General features: G+C 40.8%; 1 protein-coding gene across 1 annotated transcript in view; it reads right to left on the bottom strand.

Moving 5' to 3' along the window:
* IMPG1 (interphotoreceptor matrix proteoglycan 1) overlaps window positions 1-22,311 on the bottom strand; it is a gene marked incomplete at both ends in the record, with an annotated part of 138,103 nt that overhangs the window by 68,128 nt on the left and 47,664 nt on the right. The window contains 3 exon segments of the mRNA XM_080665104.1: window positions 12,054-12,305; window positions 13,438-13,458; window positions 17,271-17,329. Of these exon segments, the coding sequence (XP_080521230.1) occupies window positions 12,054-12,305; window positions 13,438-13,458; window positions 17,271-17,329 (332 nt within the window).

Here is a 22,311-nt window from a genome sequence, read left to right as displayed (position 1 = left end):
AGGGGGAAGACTCAGACTGTGATGGTCATAAACTGTATCTGTTTTATCCCCTGTACCAAATGAGTACAACATAAATAACTGTTGAATGAACAGATGAATAAACACAGCATCCCAGAGATCCACTACTACTTAAGTGAACCTTATAGACTCTGGTTTACTGGCACATGAAGAGTTTCCTTGGATCTGTGGCCCCCAGTGCCCCTGGAAGTCACCCGTGATAGACCAGTCTCCCAGCTAAGGATGCGCCCTTGGGGAAAGCAGTGTGCCCTAGCGCCAAATGAGGTAAAACCAGAGAATGAAATTAGTGTGATGTGGAAGGAGAAAAAGAGCTCCTTTGAGAAAAGAGAAAAGAAGGAGAAATGGTGGCATTAAGGTGAGATGTTGCCAGAGCTACTGAAAACATAGAATCATCTAAATATGTATGTGTGTTCTTATAAAGGACTGTGAGCCTGGGAGGAAGGGAAGGCTACAATTTCTAACGACAGCTGCTTCTACCTACTTTTGCTTTTGCAGAAGTGGCAGCATTTATCTCAGAAACACGTGGTCACTGTTCAGTAAAATGTTTAAAGGAGATTAAGTAGACGACTACTCTCCATAAGAAACCGGATCGTACCTTGAGAGGGAATGGGGAAAAGCCTGGAATTCTGAGAGAGTGAGGGTTTGGCAGCAGGTGCAACAGGGAATGGAGGACTATTGTTCAATATGGAGCCAAAATATGGGGCAGTGCCCTGAATATCCCCAACTGAAAATTTGAAGAGCACTATGACCTCCTGGTTCATAGATTGATGCTCAACCACTGAGCCGCATGGGCCGGTGATGGCTAACTTGACTGTGCCACGGGTGCCCAGATAGTTGGTTAAACATTATTTTTGTGTGTCTGTAAGGGTGCTTCTGGATGAGAATAACATTTGAATCAGTAGATTAGTCAAGCAGATTGTCCTCCCCAATGTGAGACTGGAATAGGACAAAAACGGGTCAGGGAGAATCCATACTTTGCCTGGCTGTCTGAGCTGGGACATGACCTTCTTCTGCCTTTGGCCCAAAAGTTGGACTGAGACTTCTACCATCAGCTCTCCTGATCTCCAGTTTTCTGACTGCAGATCTTGGAACGTCTCAGCATCCCTAACCACGTGAGCCAATTCCTTATATGAAATCTCTTTATACATGTATAAAAGCTCCCATTGGTCCTGTTTCTCTGGAGAACCCAAACTAATACAGGGGAATAAAAACCAAAATGTTTGATAGTGAAATAGTTCTGCCTAAAGTTTGCTTCTTCATCACTTAAAATGTTGCAATTTATTAAGGCTGGCATTTTAAATGGAATGTCTAGCAAGTGAAAAAGTCTGTAATTTGGAAGAACACTAAAGAGCTTCTCTTTTGATAGATGAGATGATCGTTCTAATGAGCAAAAAGAAAAATGTATTGCTGCCTACACACACCTAAACCAAACCAAAACAAACCATACAAAAATTCTATCCTAATGATTTAATATTATTTTTGAACAAATGGGATGCATGCTATGTGGAGGAAGAATGTTGAGTTTCTCCTATATGTTTCTGACTCTTATTTATATGAAACAGGAGTAATTTTAACAGATAACTAGCTCTGCAAGAAAAAATGGCTTGGGATAAACTGCCCTAAAATATTAATAATAGAAGACCTCAGAATTTTATACAAGGTACCAATTCATTTAGTGTTCTAGAGGCATATTTTTACAAGTACTTTATCTCAGGAGGATTAGCTACTACATTAAACTGCTTAAGCTGAGAGATTTTTTATGAGCACTTTACTAAGATTTTAATGGCTTGGTGGGCGTTTGGTGACACTAACCTTAAAATTTTTCCAGGCTAAAATTATCTCAGTAATTCCATGGTGTAGAACTTTGGAGTCTTAGTTGTCCTTTACCTGTGCGTTGGTCAGACCCAGAACTGTTTTCATGAGGGAGGAACGCTCAGTCTTGCCTAGAGTGCTCTTCCCCCTCCCATTTCCATGTGTGTAAAAGGAATGCCTTTTTATCAAGAATTTTTCCTAGTGAGGGACTTTATTTTTCATTAGGATATGTCATTTCTATCTCTACTTGGGCTGATTATGAAGGCGTATGGATCTGCCTTTAATTGGCCACAGAATATTTGCACTCTAGGCTCATGTCAGCAGATATAGCGCTTCTTGGTCAATACTAATCAAAAACTCAGTTATGAGATCTAATATCTATTTATAGAACATTGACGGAAGGTTATGAAGCACATTCATTCCTCTAGATACTCTAAAATCAATCCTGGAATTAAGGTGGACTGTCAGAACCCAGCCCCTCAGAGAAATGCTGTAAATTGGGCTCTGGCATTCATTACACATCTCCAGTGAGGGTCTTAAAGGAAACGTCTGACACTGATTTTATACAGTAGGGAGGTTGATGGCAGACAGGGCTCTCTTCCTTATGAGGATTCATAGGAGAAATTCTTTCTCCAAGCAATTACCATGCTGAAAGCATGCAGACACGGAATTACATGACTTGTGTTATCCTCATTGCACAGTCTGCTAAGAAGCTCCCAGCCGAATTCATCAACCACCTAAAACAAGTTGAAAGAGCTTTATGATGTTTATTTTGTACACAAGTTTCCCTATATAGTCATCTGATTTTTAAAAAGACATATTGAGGTGAAACATGACATAAAATCCATCACTTTAAATTCAGTAATTGTAAATTAGTAAATTCACAGTGTTGTGTAACTACCACCTCTACCTAGTTCCAAAGCATTTTCATTACTCTGCCATCTGACTTATTTTTGTTTTATCTTTTCTTCCATTGTTATTCAAGTCTTTAAAAATAAAATCTTATTGTATTTTATGCATGTCTGTAAGTCATCACAGTTTTTTCTTTTTCTTTCTTTTTTTTTTTTTACTAAGGTAGGATTTTAATAAACAAATTATAAAAAAACACCTAATGACAGGCCCCAGTGCAGGAGACTGAGAAGGAGGAGGAGTCAGGGAGTAGGAGAACCAGGAAGGAAGGCATTTGTGAGAACCAAAGGAAAGTTTCAAGATGAGAGTGGTTAACAAGAGCCACACACCAGAAACATCAAGTAAAATGAAGATGGAAATGAGGTTGCTAAATTGATTAATTGATTAATAAGCCATTTGTGAAAACTCTGTCCCTGTATTCTGTGATTAGAAGTGAAAACTTGTGAAACTTTGTGGTGATTAAGAAGTAAGATAGTAAAGACCCAGAAGTCTATTAAAAAAATAAAAAAGACAGCATATGGAATAGAGAAGAAGAGGCTGGGTTTGAGGGAAAAGTAAGTTTGAGAGAATATATATTTTAATGATGAGTATATCCTATCTAATAAAAGAGTAATATGCAAATTGACCATACCTCTGCTACACCCACAAGCTACGCCCACCAGCCAATCAGGAGCGAGTATGCAAATTAACCCAACCAAGATCCTGCGGCCACAGAGAGAGCAGGAGGCTTGGGTTTCCCCCACAATGGAGGAAGCCAAGCTTTCCGCTTGCCCTGGCCTGCCTTGGCCTCTGCTTAAGGCTACAAAGTTTCAATTATAGAAGGTAAATAAATCCCAACAAAAGTGGTGGCAGCCACAAAGCTGGAGAGAGCAGGAGGCTTGAGTTGTCCCTGGCGATGGAGTAAGACAAGTTTCTGCAGCCCTGGCCTGCCTTGGTCTCCGCTTAAGGCTACAAAGTTTCAATTATCCTATCTAATAAAAGAGAAATATGCAAATTGACCGTACCTCTGCTACGGCCCACCAGCCACACCCACCAGGCAATCAGGAGCAAATATGCAAATTAACCCACCCAAGATGACGGTTAATTTGCATATCTAGGCGCAGAGCGAAGACTGAAGACAGTGTAGTAAGGAAGCCAAGCACTGCAGAAGGGAGTGAAGCTGCAGAGAAGCAAGTGGGGCAGCAGAGACTGGAGGGAAGCAGGCGGGGCAGGGGAGAAGGGAGGGAAGCAGGCAGGGTGGGGGATACCGCAGCACGAAGCCCTATTTGCAGGAATCTTCCTGCGATGGGCCTCTAGTAGAAGATAAATAAATCCCAACAAAAATGGCTGTGGCCACGGAGCGAGCAGGAGGCTTGGCTCTGCTGAAGGCTACAAAGTTTCAATTATGGAAGATAAATAAATCCCAGATACCAGGGCCTCTGCTTGGGTCCCCAGGGGGCGTGGCCAGCCTGCAAACCACCACAGGCCCTTCATTCAGGCCGCCCCATGTCCCAAGGGAACCCCCCTGATCCGGGACACACTTCAGGGCAAACCAGCCAGCCCCCACCTGTGCACCAGACCTCTATCCTATCTAATAAAAGAGTAATATGCAAATTGACCGTCACTGTAACATACAAGATGGCTTCCCCCACGTGGTCAAAGATGACTGACCCCAAGTGTACACAAGATGGCCACCACAAGATGGCCAGCAGGGAAGGGCAGTTAGGAGGGGCCAGGCCTGCAAGGGAGGGCAGTTGGGGGCAATCAAGCCTGCAGGAGAGGGCAGTTAGGGGTGACCAGGCCATCAGAGGAGGGAAGTTGGGGGCAACCAGGCCTGCAGGGAAGGGCAGGTTGGGGGGACCCAGGCCTGCAGGGGAGAGCAATTGGAGGGGACCAGGCCTGTAAGGGAGGGCAGTTAGGGGTGACCAGGCCTGCAGGGGAGGGTAGTTAGGGGCAAACAGTCTGGCAGGGAGCAGTTAGGCATCAATCAGGCTGGCAGGAGAGTGGTTAGGGGGTGATCAGGCTGGCAGGCAGAAGTGGTTAGGGGAAATCAGGCAGGCAGGTAGGCGAGCAGTTGGGAGCCAGCAGTCCTGGATTGTGAGAGGGATGTCCGACTGCCCGTTTAGGCCCAATCCTACTGAGATCGGGCCTAAACGGGCAGTCGGACATCCCTCGAGGGGTCCCAGATTGGAGAGAGTGCAGGCTGGGCTGACAGACACACACCTCCCATGCACAAATTTCGTGCACCAGGCCTCTAGTATATATATAATACTAAGTCAAACATAGTATAATAGGTGGAGAAAACGTGAATGACCTTGGTTGTGCAACCAGCTGTAGTGTGACCATAAGCAAGGACTTCACATCTCTAGGCTTGGTTTTCTGAGCTGTGAAACACAGTAGCTTAACTAGATTATATCTATGCTATATTCATGAGTAAAAGGAATGTGTAAATAAAATGAGAACAGTAAAGCAATTTTGAAAATACAATAATACTTTCATCATAGATGTACTATTATTTTTATGAATCTATCTGAAAGGCTGATCTTATGATAATAAGGTTCTATGATATAAAATTGTTATTATATCCAGTGAGCACTTAATATCAATTATTTCACCAAAAGATTAATTTTGTTTTATCAAACTAACTTTCAAATGATTTAAAAGTCAATATAGTGGTTGATGTGAAATGTGGTTGATTAAAATTGGCCATAAATTCTTTGATACCTCTCCCATCAAGAGGTAAGTTCTGTGTGCCCTCCTTTTGAATCAAGATGGGCTCCATGGCTGCTTCGTCACTAGAATGTGAGCAAGTGACTCTATTTCTTGGCCCTTAAGAGAGTGACAGCTGTCTGTGTCTTGCAATACTAACTCTTTGTACCCAGCTGTTATGCTGTGAGGAAGCCCAAGCAGCCCCTGGGAGAGGCCTAGATAGAGCAGAAATGAGAGCCCTGCCAACAGCTCTGGTTGAGCACTGATTTGCCAGCCAAGAAAGAGAACATTTTGGAAAAGATCTTCAACATCAGTTGAGATACTCTAGTTTACATAATAGGGCAGAGAAGAGTTGTTGCCACTGGTCCCTGCCCAAATTTCAGATTTATGGAAAAAATAAATTGTTGTTTTAAACCACTAACAGCAGAATTGGTTTGTAACAAATGTTGGTTAACATTTATTCACTGGTAATCATGCAAATAAAATATAATCTGTATAGGTGGTTCTGCTATTGTATCATGTATGTATTTGTGAAAAACTTAGTATTCCATAAAATTGCATACAGGGTTTATGAGGAAAATAGGATTGAGGTGGACCACTCAAAACCTATAAACTTTCGTAAAGAAGAACTCTAAGACAGGAACAATCCTATTAAAAATATCAGCCATAACACATCTCCACCAGCTTTTGCACTTAGAACCACAATGTATCCTTAACCACCTTGCATCTTGGGGTTCATGTTTCCTTAAAGACATTTTTACTTACGGTTTCATCACAGAACTGTATAAAGTGGAAAGCATAGGGGTTTCTGAAACCACTAAATTAGCTACTTCTTGCACTAAATAGACTCTTCTTCAGAATTTTCAGGGGGGTGTTTTTAAAGATCTTCATATATTATTAAATATTTCTCTTTAATTGTGAGAATGTTTGACCCTATTGCCTCAAAAATGAACATGTTTGGAAATTCAGAAGTGAACCACGAAGATTTCAATGTTTGTTGACACCCTATGGATCAATTACATATGACCTAACTGGTGCTAAAGAAACACATGAAGCAGAACAGACGGTATCAATGGTCAGTCTGTATGTGGCAAGTAGGACTCCATATACTGATTGTGAAGGCCCAATCCTGTGTCGCCGTAGTCCCTCATTGTGGACTTGGGCCTTATGACCTACCTTGTCCCGATGGACTCTCAGTTTTGAAGCCCAGTAGAGGTGGCTGTTCTGTGTAGGTAGCTGTTGGAGCTGCTTTGGTTTGAGTTTCTCTCCCCAGGTCCACGAGGAAAGGGCTGCTAGTGCTCTCCGTGATCCTGGGACTAGAGCTGAGGGAAGGACACCCAGGGTGTCCTCCTTTTCAGAGGAGGGTAAGTCAATGAACTACTGTCCTGTTGGCAATGCTGGGTGAGGAAAGCTTCTCTGGGTCAAGGGGGGCTTTATCACTGGTCTTTGAGGTAGTGTCATAAATGGATTTCTCAAAGAAGATGTTGTTATCTGACATAGACTTTGTGGGAAGGAAAAACTCACCAGGTAGACTGTGTCCTTCTCTGTCTACTGTCTCGAGCCTGGGCTGACCAAGAGGAAGTTCTGGACTCAAAGTAGCACCCTGAAGAATGAATTTAGAGAGACATGTGGAGAAGGGACATTTTTTTTTTTAAATATGAGAAGGGCTATAATCTATATATATTTTTTTCATTTAAATTTAAGCAAGTCAGTTTAGTTGACTTGAATCTACTGTGGATTCTGATATAGGTTCTGATGGAGCAATATGTCCTGAACAGGATGCATGCACTAATACAGTGGTAATATGAACTCTATTGGGGTGGCTAATTGACTCTGCCTATGCAGAGTTAACTCATAACTGAAATACTTTGAATTATGTCAGTCATATTTGAATTTATGAATTCTTTATTTAAAGAAGAAATAAAGCTTAGTCAGCACTTTCATTTATGAATATCCTAGTGACAACTTTTGGCATAAATTAAATGAACATAGCTTTAAACGAAACACAAAAACTATTACTGAATTTATTATTTTTACTTCCTAAGATGTTACTTTGTACTTACGAGATCCCCATAAATAAATACCAGTATATAGATAAGACCTTAAGAACTTGTGAGAAACCAAGATGGCGGCATAGGTAAGCACCTAAACTGCTGCCTCGCACAACAATTTCAAAACTACAACTAAAAGACAGAATGGACACCATCCAGAACCACAGGAAAGCTGGCTGAGTGAAAATTCTACAACTAGAAGGAAAGAGAAAAGCTAACAGAGAATTGGAGGTACGGCAAAGGGTCTTTGTGCGCACAGAGAGGAAGGGTGGCTGAGAGCCTGGCTGACTTTCTCTGGCAGAGGGGGGAAGGAAGCCCCCGACTGCACTGAACCTCAGTTCTGACTGCACTGAACCCCAGTTTCGGGCGAGCCTCTGGGGACCCACGCTCTTACGGGGGGAGTCTGGACTCTCCGGTGGAGACTCGGGAGCCGTGGAAGGCAGAGGTCTGAAGGCGCACGCATGCCAGTGCGCACAAAGGCTGCGGAGGTTGCCACAGGCTTTCCCTAGTGGAAGGGAGTCGGAGGCTCCTGACTGCACTGGGCCCCAGTTCTGACTGCACTGAACCCCAGTTCCAGGCGAGCCCCTGGGGACCCACGCTCTTGTGGGGGGAGTCTGGACTCTCGGGCGGAGACTTGGGAGCTGGGGAAGGCAGAGGTCTACGAGTGCGCGCAAGGGCAAGGCTGACGGGAAGCCAAGACTGTCTGCTCCGCCCTGAGACTCCACCCCATCCAAGCTGAGCACAGAGGCTATTGCAATTTGGCAAGTCTAATCCTATAAGGCTGTCTCCAGCACCGAACTCCTCCCAGCATAGACCCAGCTGATCCTTACAGCCAACTGGCCTGGAGGTCAATTCCTCCCAGTGATACCAACAACAATCAAGACTTCATTACAACAAGGCTGTACACACAGTCCACAAAGGGGTGCAACAAGAGTATCCACCTCAGGTTAACTGGGGAGGCGACCCACTGGGCCATATAGGAAACCTAGCACACAAATTTACCCTACCAACTCAGGGAAGCAGTGAAAATGCGGCGTCAACGAAACAGATCACAAACTAAAGAAATGGAGGAAAACAAACGACTGGATATAGAATTCAAAACCACAGTTATAAGGCTTTTCAAGAATATCCTAGAAAAGGCCGATAAATATAACGAGACCCTCGAAGATATGAAAAAGGACCAACTAGAAATTAAACATACACTGACTGAAATAAAAAATATTATACAGAGACCCAAAAACAGACTAGAGGAACACAAGAATCAAGTCAAAGAATTGAAATACAAAGAAGCAAAAAACACTCAACCGAAAAAGCAAAAAGCAAAAAAAAAAAATCCAAAAAGTTGAAGATAGTGTAAGAAGACTCTGGGACAACTTCAAGCGTACCAACATCAGAATTATGGGGGTGCCAGAAGAAGAGAGAGAGCAAGATACTGAAAACCTATTTGAAGAAATAATGACTGAAAACTTCACCCACCTGGTGAAAGAAATAGACTTACAAGTCCAGGAAGCGCACAGGAATCCAAAGAGGACCACACCAAGACACATCATAATTAAAATGCCAAGAGCAAAAGGCAAAGAGAGAATCTTAAAAGCAGCAAGAGAAAAACAGTTAATTACCTACAAGGGAGCACCCATACGACTGTCAGCTGATTTCTCAACAGAAACTATGCAGGCCAGATGGGAGTGGCAAGAAATTTTCAATGTGATGAATAGCAAGAACCTACAACCAAGATTACTCTACCCAGCAAAGCTATCATTCGGAATTGAAGGGCAGATAAAGAGCTTCACAGATAAGAAAAAGCTGAAGGAGTTCATCACCACCAAACCAGTATTATATGAAATGCTGAAAGGTATTTTTAAAGAAGAGGAAGAAGAAAAAGTAAAGATAAAAATTATGAAAAACAAATACATATCTCTCAACAAGTGAACCTAAAAATCAAGTGAATTAAAAACCTGAGGAACAGAATAATCTGGTGAATATAATAGAATCAGGGGCATAGAAAGGGAGTGGAATGATAATTCTCAGGGGGAAAGGGGTATGGGGGGTTCATGAAGAGACTGGACAAAAATCATACACCTATGGATGAGGACAGTGGGGGGGGGATGTAAGGGCAGAAGGTGGGGTGGGAAATGGGTGGAGGGGAGCTATGGGGGGAAAAAGGAGAAACAATTGTAATAATCTGAATAAAGATTTATTTAAAAAAATAAAAAAAGAACCAACTTGTAAATTATGTTTATGTTTGTTTCTGGAAGTTAAATGAAATATTCTGCTTTAAGTATTCTTTTCAGTTCATGAACATGTGTTTATTTTTATCAAAAACAGAGCAAATCTTGACTCTAATTGAAACAAAGATCTGACTACATTGAAGGAAACTTTAAATTTTAGGATGTCCCTTAAAAAAGTATACACACCTTTGAATAAGTATAAAGGCAGTGTTTGTTAAAAATACATTTCATTTTCAAAATTGACCTATTAGCTGTTAAAGTGTATATACATTTTCTGTGTTTTATGAATACAGATATGAAAAGTGGGTAATCAAGTACTTCCTATAAAAAGCACTAAGTACTGCAGAGGAGAGTTTGCTCTGTTCAGTCTTTTTTGTTGTTGGAATATTTTTGAGGCTTTGTTTCTATTTGAAGAACAAAAGGACAACAAACTCACCTTTGTGAAACAGCAAGGAGTGTAGGCAGCACTGACTGGGTGTTGGGATCAGAGCCAGGCAATGACCCAACAATTTCTGTGGATGAAAAATCACAAAATTTGAGTGTTTTTTTATTTTCTCACTTTCCTTTTGTGTTTGGGCAGTAAAACAGTTAGGGTGGAAAATGTGACATCAATCAGTTCTTAAGGAATGGTGCAACAGATCATTAAGAAGTCATGTCACATAAGCTAAGAGTCATTGATCTGAATGATAGATTGAAGGACAGATGCAAGGAGTGTGTCTTGCATGCTTACGTGATAAGAGCAGTTATTAAGGTGGATTTTTAGGGTGTTTAGTTTTATTGTACAGATTCGGACTAAGCCGACAGGGTGATTGGCTAGGCCAGTGAGGGTGAAAACATAAGTGAACTGACAAAGAAAGAAATGGCTCGAATAAATACTGCAACCAAGAACCATTTGCAGAGTCCTACTTTCAAGCCAAAGCCCTAACTGGTTTGGCTCAGTGGATAGAGCATCGGCCTGTGGACTCAAGGGTCCCAGGTTCGATTCCGGTTAAGGGCATGTACCTTGGTTGCGGGCACATACCCAGTGGGGAGTGTGCAGGAGGCAACTGATTGATGTTTCTCTCTCATCAATGTTTCTATCTCTCTATCCCTCTCCCTTCCTCTCTGTAAAAAATCAATAAAATATATTGAAAAAAAAAAAAAGCCAAAGCCTGATTCTCAGAACCTCCTAGAGCAGGGGTGGGCAAACTTTTTGACTCGAGGGCCACAATGGGTTCTTAAACTGGACCGGAGGGCCAGAACAAAAGCATGGATGGAGTGTTTGTGTGAACTAATATAAATTCAAAGTAAAGGAGCGGAGGGGGGAGAGCAAGAGAACCCTCCGCTCTTTCGGCTCCGCGGGCTGGATAGAACAGCCGAACGGGCCGGATTCGGCCCGCGGGCTGTAGTTTGCCCATGGCTGTAGAGGATTCAACAAAGAGACAAACCAGATGGTCTCTGAGATGAGTCTGAAGTTCACCTTTTTTTGTCTAGTAGATTCTCTTACCCTGCGCATTGTAGCAAGAGATTTTTGTGCTTTTCAGTGTTGAGTTTGACTATATACACCAGAGAGACAGAACTGGCGGAGAATGCTAGTTTCATGCATGTCACACTAAAATGGCATTTCTGTTGTCCATCTACTAAGCCAGGAGTACTGGGCCTACTGAGGAGTTAAGTTCCAGGCTCCTGGGTCCCTCCAGGCACCCACTGAAGATTTTGAGTGTGCCTGATTACCTGGTTGACTTCTTTAGATCCACGCTTCTCTTCTCTTCCCACTGCTTTCTGCTCCAGGAGGTTGTCTTATATGGGCTATATCAATGATTGCTTGTCCTCTGTATTTTGGGATGGCTTAGTTCATTAGGCAACCCTTCAGGCCAGGAGGTGGTAATGGGGCCTTGCTGCTTCCAGGCCTAGGGAACTGTTCTATTCCTTTGGACATTAGGGAAACCTTTATAAATAGTCCCTTTATCAAACTAGTCTCACATGACCCTAATTTGAATGTGCCATCTGTTTCCTTTTGGGACCTGATCAATTTACTAATAAGGGAATCTGGGTTTTGCCAGGGGGACAGAACTGTCCAGGGGTTCCTCTCTTTCCCTGGGCTCTACTAGGTGACAGAACTTGACTTGACTGACATTCTTGGCTTCTCCTAGAGCTATTCTTGGTGTGAAGTGGTCACCAAAGGCTCATCAAATGAGACACAGGTTGGAGTGAGGAAAAGACAGAAATGACACCATACATGATGTGCCTGTCACAGAAATGATAGATTCTGCAAGGCCCAATAAAAATGACAGTGACCATGAGACATTCACAACTCCTAGTCTCTCCGTCAGAATGAGGATAAACCCAGAACTATGAAATTGCCAACTGAGTGTCAGTGAACTGAATTGTCCCCATGTGCAAGGATTTGTCTTCCCCTAGCACCCTGCTGATCAGCTTTTTGAGGTCTAAAGCTGTGAGATAGGTTTCTGGTTGCTTGTTCTCCTCTGTCATTCCATAAAGGACTCCTTTGCCTTCAATTTTGTTGGAATAAAAAGACAGCAGGTCACTTGCAGGACTTTTTGCTTCTGCACTGTCTCTCTTAAAGACGGCCATAAGTTGCACCTCTATGGAGCTTGAACTGTAGAAGCAGAGGACACATCACACCCAAGGCCATTGTTCTATGCCTTGGTAAGATGGTTACTATGTCGCTACAAAACTTCAGGACAGCTTCAACCTCTTGAATATCCCACTTCAAAAGTAATTTCAATGTTTACAAAAAATTTGAAATGTGGGAAAAATTGACATGTATTTTAGTTCTAAATTAAAATGTCAGGATGAGTGTTAAGTCCACATTAAAGAGGGAATACTAACTGAATCAAGGAGATATTTCTCTTCTACTTTTTTTCCAAGATGTATTTATAAATTAAAAAATAAAACCCTAAATTAAACATAATCTTTCCCCCAAAGTGCTTTTAAAATAACATCTTGGAAAGAAGGTGTGAGAAAGGAGAAAGGGAAGTAGCATATGATTAACTATATTTATTATAATATTTATTGACTCAATGCCTTTTTGCATGTAAAAATAAAATCAAATTCTCTGTAACTATGTCCTCTAAGATCGGGTTTAACCTTCTCGTTTAAATCCACTCAGAGGGATGCAAAGTGTTTTAAAGGCCACATCAACTGATAATGTGTAACCTTGGCAGTTCTTTGGGCCATACAGTCAGTCTGTCGTTCATTATTTCACTAGTCAGTTATAGGAGCCAAAGCTGGATTCTTATTACTGAGCTTTCTTAGATCTAGTGGGCCCTTTCCCAGGTCAAACTGACCTTGAAACCAAGGAGCAAATTTCTCGGCTTTAATCCAGACAGGTTGGTTTCATGTACAACTATGCATTCAGGCAGACAACTTCCTATCATAAATGACATTTTTTGTGAAACATCCTTGCATCACCCTTATATGCCTTTATGTTTATCTAATTAGATTTTGAGTTTTATCTCATGGAATGATTTTGACTTGAGAGTTACTCCCTCCCCCTCCCCCCCCCCCCCCCCCCCCCGCTACTGAATAATGGGTCAGTTACTCCCATTTAAATAAGAAACCATTAAAAAGTCATTGAGTTATCCTAAACTTCATATGTAAACATTATTTGTAAAAGATCAGCATATACATTTATGGGGAAAAATGTACTATATTTCAAAACATTAAAAGGAAAGTCCATAATACTTTAAACAATAAAGAATTTAAATTAAAAAAAAAGTACAAATTACCCATCTCTTTCTTTCTTTGGTCTTCATTTCATCATGCACAATGGTAACATACAAGGAAGTAAAAGTTTTTATGAAATTTATGGAGACATTCAATGTATCATTTCATATACAAAAAATTCTTTCCATTATCTTCTATATTTGCCCAAAGCTTTGAAGGAAATGTATAAATTCTTATCAGAATTTGGATGGAAACTTTGAGAACCATATATATCTCAGAAAGTAAACATCATTATCTGATGTTTCTGATCAGGATTTGAGCTTTAGTTAAAAGATTATATGTACTTTTGGTCTTCTTAAACTCTTTGAGTTGCTCATATTCCTCCTAAAGAGATTGCAAAAATATCTCCTATACATCTTTACATTTTTGGGTAGTGCTGGTGCCAGGAAGTTTTTAAAATGTATTTTATAAATTAATTTCTAGACCCTGTAAATAGCATTAAATGATTAGTTTAATTCTGAAGGTAATTTATCTGAGGTTGGACTCTGGAGCTGTTGTTTTGTTGACTGTTTTTTGAATTGCTGTAATCAGTAAACCTTGAGGGACTGGTACAATTCACCATGGACCTGGTTGCAAAAAAAACAAACAGCTGTTAACTGAGTGGGTGGTCTGCATCAGGCAGTTCACTTGCATCCTCTTTTAAATCTCTTCAGATCACAATCAATCCCATTTCACAGAAAACAGGTAGAGAGGGAACTTGTCAGTGGAAAGAGGCAGAGCCAGGATTCAAATCCTGGCCTGCCTGCCTCAAGCCTGGGCTCATTTTGCCACACCACCACCCACTCATGCCTGCAAAAAGGTCATGTAGTCACCAAACTGACAACTACATTTTGAACTCCTCCAAAATAAATATATGAATTTAATGTAGAAGCTATATTCATTTTTTTTTTTTCATTGCAAATGAGAATTGCCAACAAAGGCACTCTAAACATGGATGGGGTTTCATGTGCTTTCATCCCTTGATGTAACAGGACTGAATGGACTCTGCTTTCCTTCTGGGAACACAAGAGAGAATCTATGACTATCTCACTGGGATGCTCTGAGGGGAGGGAATTCTTTCCATACTAACTTGACATTCATCCAGAGCTGGCCTTCTGCTTAATTTCAGTAATACTAGTAGTTGTAATCCATGAGAGAGAGGTCCAGGCTTTCTGGGCTAAGACCCCAGTCCTGCTCATTTTTAAAGGTTGTCTTTAAACAAACTTCACATGTTAAAGGTATACAATTTAATAAGATTGACACTCCTGTACACCAGCGAATCAATTATGCCAATCAAGATAGTGAGCACATTTCATCACCCAAAGGCTTGCTGGTACCCCTGTGTAATCCTTTCCTCCATTCCTTCCCCGACTCACCCTCCCCAAGCAACTGCTGATCTGTTCTCTGTCACTATAGATTAGTTTGCTTTTTTTTTTTTAGAGTTAAGTGTAAGTGGAATCATAATGTACTCCATTTTGTCTGGCATCGTTCACTTAATTATTTTAAGGCAAATTCATGTTGTGTATTCCAATAGTTGCTTTGCTAAGTAGTAGTCTATGGTAAGAATATGCCACAATTTGTTTATTTATTGCTCTGTTGATGGACATTTGGGTTGTTTCCAGTTCTTGGCTATTACAAATAATGCTGCTATGAACATTGGTGTGCAAGTCTTTGAAGGAGTATACCCTCGAACTAGATTGAATGATTGTTAATAGCTTCCCATATATGCTTCAAGAGATAAAGCAATATATAAAGTGAATCTTTCACTGTTCATCCCTTTAATGGTGTTAATAATAGATGTCCTAACTAGTTCCCAGTTGTGTTGAGAGGATTGAATGAGGTTACTGATATAAAAGCACTTATTAAATTGTAGATCAGGTTTTATACGAATGAGTGGATGTGAGACAGTACTAGGAGACATAGGGTGTTAGGTTTTCTGTAGGGATCTGGCTCCATGAGAAAGCAATTTCCTTCATAATGAGTTTACTCTACAATATGCTGAGCATCGTTATTAATGATTAAAAGTTTGTGGTACTCATAGCATAGCATTTATTGTATTTGGGTCAAATGTTTTTTTCTTCTTGGAGACTAAATAGAAATCACATAATAGAAATCATTGGGAGCACATCTTTGGAAGAAATAAGAATAAATTCTTACAGAGATAAACAAATGGAAAGATGCAGCTTCAAGGGATATATCTTTAAACCTTTTACCTTGAAAAGTTAATCAGCCTAACATTTTTATTTTGTTCTGAAATATATTTTTTATTATTATTAGTTTTCCATTTATTTGAAAGGAGGAAATAATGAGCACTTGAACATTCACAAAAATATTCCCCAAAGCGTTCCTATCATTTTCTCAGCTTTAAGTTAAAAATTTGTTCTTTAACTGCAGTGGTTTATCCAGAAGACCTTGCCATCTATGCAGAATATCCTCACATCACCATTTTAAAAAAAAAATCCATCTGATTTCACATGGAATACTATGGGGCGGCATGTTGAAATAAAGAAAAATGAGTCTGCTTTGGCAAATAGGAAGGGTTTCATCTTTTATAGCTTTCACTTTTCAGTGTTTCCTTCCTCTGGAATTATGCAGATCAGGGGGGGTCTGATAACTTCAAAAGAAATAAACTGGTGGAGCTCCCCCAGAAGTATGCTTTGTGAGTGTGTGGAGCCCTGGGCACCTTTTTGTTTTAAGACGATAGACGGTAAGGGAGCCGGGAAGGACTTGCTGCTTTACCCTCTTTACAAATCACCGGGGGCATGGAATCACACTCTCATACCAGGGCTGATGTTTACCCTGTGGAGTATTAAGAAAAAAAGTAAAACATGTGTGGCCCCACTTGTAGATGTTTTGAATAATGAGAACTTAAGAAAAAGATGCAAAAATCTTGCCCCAAATGAACCCACATTAGAATGTTGCGATGCTGATGGATGTAGACCTGCTAAGGGAATATGATCAGACCCTGCTGCAGTGTGATGCTATTGATTATTTCATTTCTTTTATTGAAAATTTTCACTTAACAATTTTTATAATTATTATAATACTTTTTCACTTAATAGTTTTTGCATGGTACTGTATTACTATGGTTCAGACGTCAAAATAACATAAAATATTTTGGGAAGGCCTGCTTCCACCCCTGTCTCTGTCCACCCCATTCCTCCAACCCCACTCCGCTGTAGGCACCACTGTTACTAGCTCTCTTGGTTCAGCTTGATTTGTTTATTTTATTTATTTATTGTTTTAAATTTTAAAATTAATTAATTGTTTATTTTTTAAATTAAATTGATTGAGGTGACATTGGTCAACATGATCATACAGGTTTCAGGTGTGGGTTTCTATGTTACAAGATCTGTATATTGCACCATGTGCCCACCACCCAGAGTCAAATCTTCTCCTGTCACCATATATTAGGACCCCCATGTCCCCCCACCCCCTTCCCTCTGGCAACCACCACACTTGATTGGTTTAAACAATGATGATATTTAGCATTGATAGGCAGCCAGGCAATCAGACACCAGTTGCTACTTTTTTTGACTTGTCTGTACTGAGGAATTTTCCTAAGAAGTTTGTTAATAACATTGCCAAGGATAGCAGGTGAGCTCTCTGAGAGAGCCATGTTTCTGACTCCAGAGGGAGAAAGGAATGCAGCTCCTGCATTACCCCTTAAAACATCACCTAGGGTCATGTTCTAATTAGATAATTCCTTTATCTAAAATGTGTTCAGTTTTGGGATTGGGCAGAGCTAAACAGAGCTGGGGGAAAGGAGACTTTATAATCCTCATGATGTCACTTTTAAAAGAGGCTAGGAAGAAAGTAACTTAAAAATTGATAAGAGTCCTGATCTCTTACTTACCTAAATCCTAACACATGAATTTCTTTGAATCCTGGAAGTTTCTTAAATACTTTTTGCATCTGTAGAGAGAAAAAAAAAATTATGAAATACTCCTTGGTTCTACTGGGTAAGTTCTTAACTAACAGAAAGAGACTAAATACTTTTGATGAGTTAGGGGAAAAAATAAAAATAGAAAATTGATATAATGATCGAGGCCAGATTTATTCTTAATTATTTCTGAAACCTGGAGGAAAGTGTTTTGCTATTTATTTTAAAGCTGGAAAGCTGTAATTGGATAGTTCTGACTTGCTTTAGTGGTTACTTTACATAAAACATGAAATAACTTTAAGTTGGTACTCAGAGGAAAATTTTTTGGCCACAGTATTTTTATATATACACACAGAGTAGCTATGCTATTTTCTGAATTGAGCTATATGATTTGGAAATATCTATAGTATTAAAGGAATTATTAAAGTCAAATTACCTAAATAAAATGTTAGTAGCAGATTCTAATGTAATACATTACATTGGCTCTTAGATGTATGTGAAATTACAATACATTTTCTCACTTAATTTGACCTTGCCAATGAGGCATATTATCAGAATATTTCACAATTGTTATACTCAATTACTTCCCAACCTACAACAGTCTTGCTTCTGCCCCTCGATCCCCAGGAGGGAAGGTTCTCTCTAGGCCATTGTCTCGCCTCTCTCCAAATCCTAAGACATTTTTATTTCTTTCTTCATGGTTTCCCTGCCTTTTTTCTGGTTCTTCTCCCATCTCTCTGACAACTCTGTCCGTTTTTATCCTATTCCTGTCTCCACTCTCCATTGAAACTGTAAGGATTCTGCAAGTTTGCGTCCTCAACCTCTTCATCTCACTCACTTGCCCATTTATTCAGTAAGCTTGACTATAGACTCTGTGCTAGGCTCTCCGGACATTGTCACATAGATGAACAGGCACTAACTATCCTACTTACTTGTATGAAGCCTGGGAGGCAAGCAAAACCAAGAGGAAGACACGGCAGTCTATCCATGAAGCGTGGGAGGGAGAGCAGGGTGACAATGAGGGAGGCTGAAGGGGTGAATAGGGACTCGGCCCTGTCCTCCCTTCCCTGTGCCCACTTCCCTCTGCCTCTGCTTGGGGATCCCATTTTCTCCCATGGCTTCAATGGCCACCTGACATACAACTTTGAGTTCTCCACATGAATATCCCAACATTTGTCACTAATTACATATGAGCAAACCAGGGTAATTCTCTTCCTCCAAGTCTGCCTTTCCTCCTGGGTGCTCTATCTCAGTCAGGATTATGAACATCCTTCACCTTCCATGCCAGAGAGCCCAGCATCCCTCTGTGCCCCTCACATCCAGTCACCTCGCCTGTTTGTTTGAATCCTACATGCCTTTTATTTCCATCATATTTTTCTTATTTCCCATGCCCAGCTCCCCCTCCCTAACGCCCTTCCTGTATTACCAAAATCGTTTTCTGTGTGTGGGGTGGGGGTGGGGAGGGGGAAAGAGAAATGTTCTTCTTTTTTTTTTAATGAGTTGGGGTGGGGGAAAATTGGGAGATGTTTTTTTTTATCACAATATTTTTCCAAATTGATCATTCCATATCTGTTGCTCTTCACTAAAAATCTCTTGATGGGCTGCACTGCTCATTGACTAAGATCTACTAGTACTAATTTAGAATGGCATTTAAGACCCTCCACCATTTACCCTCTCTCCCCAAGTACCTTACCATTTGCACTTCCTGCCATTTACCCCCTTGGCCAATATTGTCTCCTCCAGTCACATTAAACTCACCACTGTCTCTCCCCAAATACAGTATGTACTTCTTCCAGACATCTATCCATTTTTTTCTTTTCAGTCCAAGGTGCATCTTCTACCTTCTGTTCATTGACCACCCTCCTCCCCCGACCCATCTTTCAAAGCCAGCTCAAATATCCTTTCCATTGAAAAGTATTTGTAGGGCCCTAAAGTCAGGTTCAATTATTTCTTCTCCCTACCACTCTAGAACATATTATTGTATGTTCCATTAAACTGTCTGGGAGGTGCATGTTGTGTCTCTTACAGAAATTATGCTCTTTGGGCTCAGGGATCATGGTTTACTTATTCATCTTTATCTCTCTCCTTTCCAGGCCTATCAGATTGTCATCCACATAGCAGGGACTCAGCAATTTCATTTAATCAAGTTGAGTGCATCTTTTCTTCTCTAAACTCACCAACATGCCACTGCATTGTCACTGTATCTAAAATTACTGCCAAGTCCACATTAGCTATGCCAAGGACTAGAGCGGTGATGCACAGATAATCCCCAAATCACTTACATTGGGCTTTGGAAAGTATCATTTTTTTTTTTCTCAGCAGACTGATTTATCTTCTTAGTCATATTTTCTCGCACCAATTTAAAAATACTCTGTGTGTAGCAACTACAGTGATGAAGATAAATGTATAAGCTTGAGTGATGTGGAGATAAATGTATAAGCTTGAGTTCAGATATTGGTTCTCAACTTTCTAGTTGTATGACCTTGAGTTTATTACTTAATTCCTTGACTCTTGGTTTCCTTAACCAAAATAAGGTAATATAAGGCTGCTGTAAGGAATAACTAATACGTTCCTGACACACAGTGGGGAGAGAGGCAGCAATATTTTGTCTATTTACTAGACTCCTATTGGATTACTAGCTCCTTGATTGCCCCATTATCTTTTACTTCCTCAAGGGCCACACAGCACGGAGCCTGGCAGGGACAGAGTAAGCCTTCAGTAGTTGTTTTAGAAAGACTCAATATGGGGAAGGACAGGAAGAGGGTCCCCATAGTGGTCAGCGGCAGGGGGCCTGGAATAAGTTTCTGTGGTGTCACTCCTAATCCACCCTGAGCTAGCTAGGAGATTGGGTTCTGCAGAGCGGGTCTTTATTATGGGGCAGGTGGGAGAGAGCTGTGTCCATGCTTTGGGTCTGCTCAATGGCAAATAGTTTTGAGCCACAAAGTTTGTCATGCCATCCCAGTTGCAGCACCTAGGACTAAGTGTTGAAGAATGAGCTATAGTTTCTGGAGCAGAAGATTCAGACCCCAACTCATCTCTCTTTCTCATCCAGGATACCAGAGATGCTGTGATGCATGTGAATATAATCAATCAAGTACAGAACTGCTCCTATGGAATCCCATAGCTATTAACGTAGGCAGGAGGGTGCATGGCCGGGAGAACTGTCCTCCCCTCCTGGGTGCTCAGGGCAGTGGCTCCAGTGGAGGGAGTTTATTGCCTGTGCCTATGTCCTCTTGGTGAACCTGCCTCTGATGGATTAAGAAGCAGCTTTGCTTAGGAGGGCGCAGGAGGCGTCTAGGGAGGAGATGACAAAGGCCTTCAGTTAATTCTGCTAAATAATCTTCTGGGAACCTTCCAATCATGGAGCACTAACCACTAAATTACTAATTAAGTGTCCAGTTAACCTTATTAATAACACTAAATGCACAGGGGCCTCCCTGATTCTGCCGGAATGTACGTTAACAGGGCTATAAAAAGGCAGCTGTGTTGAGTTCTCCTGAATGTTTACACAGGAGAAAGCATTCAGACAACAACTATGCATTCCTTTTGACATCTGTATTAAATTGCTCATTAAGTTTATTGTGGAAATTAAATTACTGCAAAGCACTGCCCATTAATTCCCGATTAGGTCCAAATGACTGTGCTAATGCACGTGTTGGGCTGTGGTGAGGCTGGTTGGTTATGTGATGGCTGGCTGTGAGGTGTTCAGACTACCCAGGGGCCTGGGAGGGGAACAGATGCTCCAAGCAGGGGTCCATTTGAGAGAAGCCAGAGACCCGTGCAATGGAATCAGCAGGTCTCTGCAACTAGACCAAGTGAGATATACTCTTCTTTGACTAATGAATATTTCAGAGGCTAGAAGGGGCATGTTTATTTGATAATGATACAAAATCTTTTCCCCATAAATATGCGTATTTGGGAAAAATAGAAACTAGAGCATTGTAGCTAAGAGCAGGGGTTCTCTGGTGCCAGGCTGCCTGAGTTTGAATCTTGGCTCTGCCAGTTATTGTATGACATTGTTGAGCATTTAGTTAATTTCATCTTGCCTCAGTATCCTGACTTGTAAAAAAATAGAAATAATATTACTTAACTTGTAGATTTGTGCGAAAATAAAATGAGTTAATACATATAAAACATGAAGACCAGTACAGTGGTATTATTTCTCTATGTAGAAATAGATTTGGAAAGGGACTTTGAGGTCATTTTTAATTTCTAAATGAGGAATCTAAGGTCAGGGAAGTGATCCCCAAATTTTAATGGCTATTTCTTGGCAGAAACAAGACTACAACTAAGATTTTTTAAAAAATTATAATTTAATTGTATTACTCTACATCAGGTAGTTTTAGGTGCTTAGAAAATTTATAGGTGAGTGAAGACAGTCTATAGCCAATTATCCAATTCTGACATTACTCTGACTAGGCTAAGGATTTGCTGAAGAGAATATTTCAAAGAACAAATAGAAAAGATAACAGACTATTTTAAAAATGCATTCTATCTAATAGTCCATGTCTAAGTACTTTTCTGGTTCGTAGAATACCCCATGCTGATGCTTTCTCTTTCAAGTTTGTAGAAATGATGTTCTACATTTTATTGACTATGCTGATGCAGGGAGAGGTTGGGGGTTAAGAATGTTTTTCTCTTAGCTCTTCTCCAATTGAGAGGGGGTAAGCACTGGAGTATGAGAAGTAGGGGCCTGTTTCTTCCCTGGCCTTGCTCAATAAGATGCTTGGACTATCCATAAACATAGTTCACAGTTATGTAATCTCATGGATGCTTCTACTTTCCATTGAATTTCTACAAACAAGTACTGAGTAGTCGCTGCATCCCAAGCTCTGTATTAGGAGGTAAGGCTACAGAGATGAAAGCAACAGTTTCTGCCCTTATAAGGGGAAGCTCATAGCCTGGTGTTAGGAGGGTGGTGGGAGAGCAAGGAAGGAGGAATGGAGACAACAGAGGTCATAGACATAAAAACAAACAATCTTAAGACAGAGTAATAGTGTTATGACAACAGTGG

Source organism: Plecotus auritus, assembly GCF_963455305.1.
Source record: "Plecotus auritus genome assembly, chromosome: 4".
NCBI classification, from domain to species: domain Eukaryota; kingdom Metazoa; phylum Chordata; class Mammalia; order Chiroptera; family Vespertilionidae; genus Plecotus; species Plecotus auritus.
Note: the sequence above shows the minus strand (reverse complement) of the source record. Positions and strands in the feature narration are given on the sequence as shown.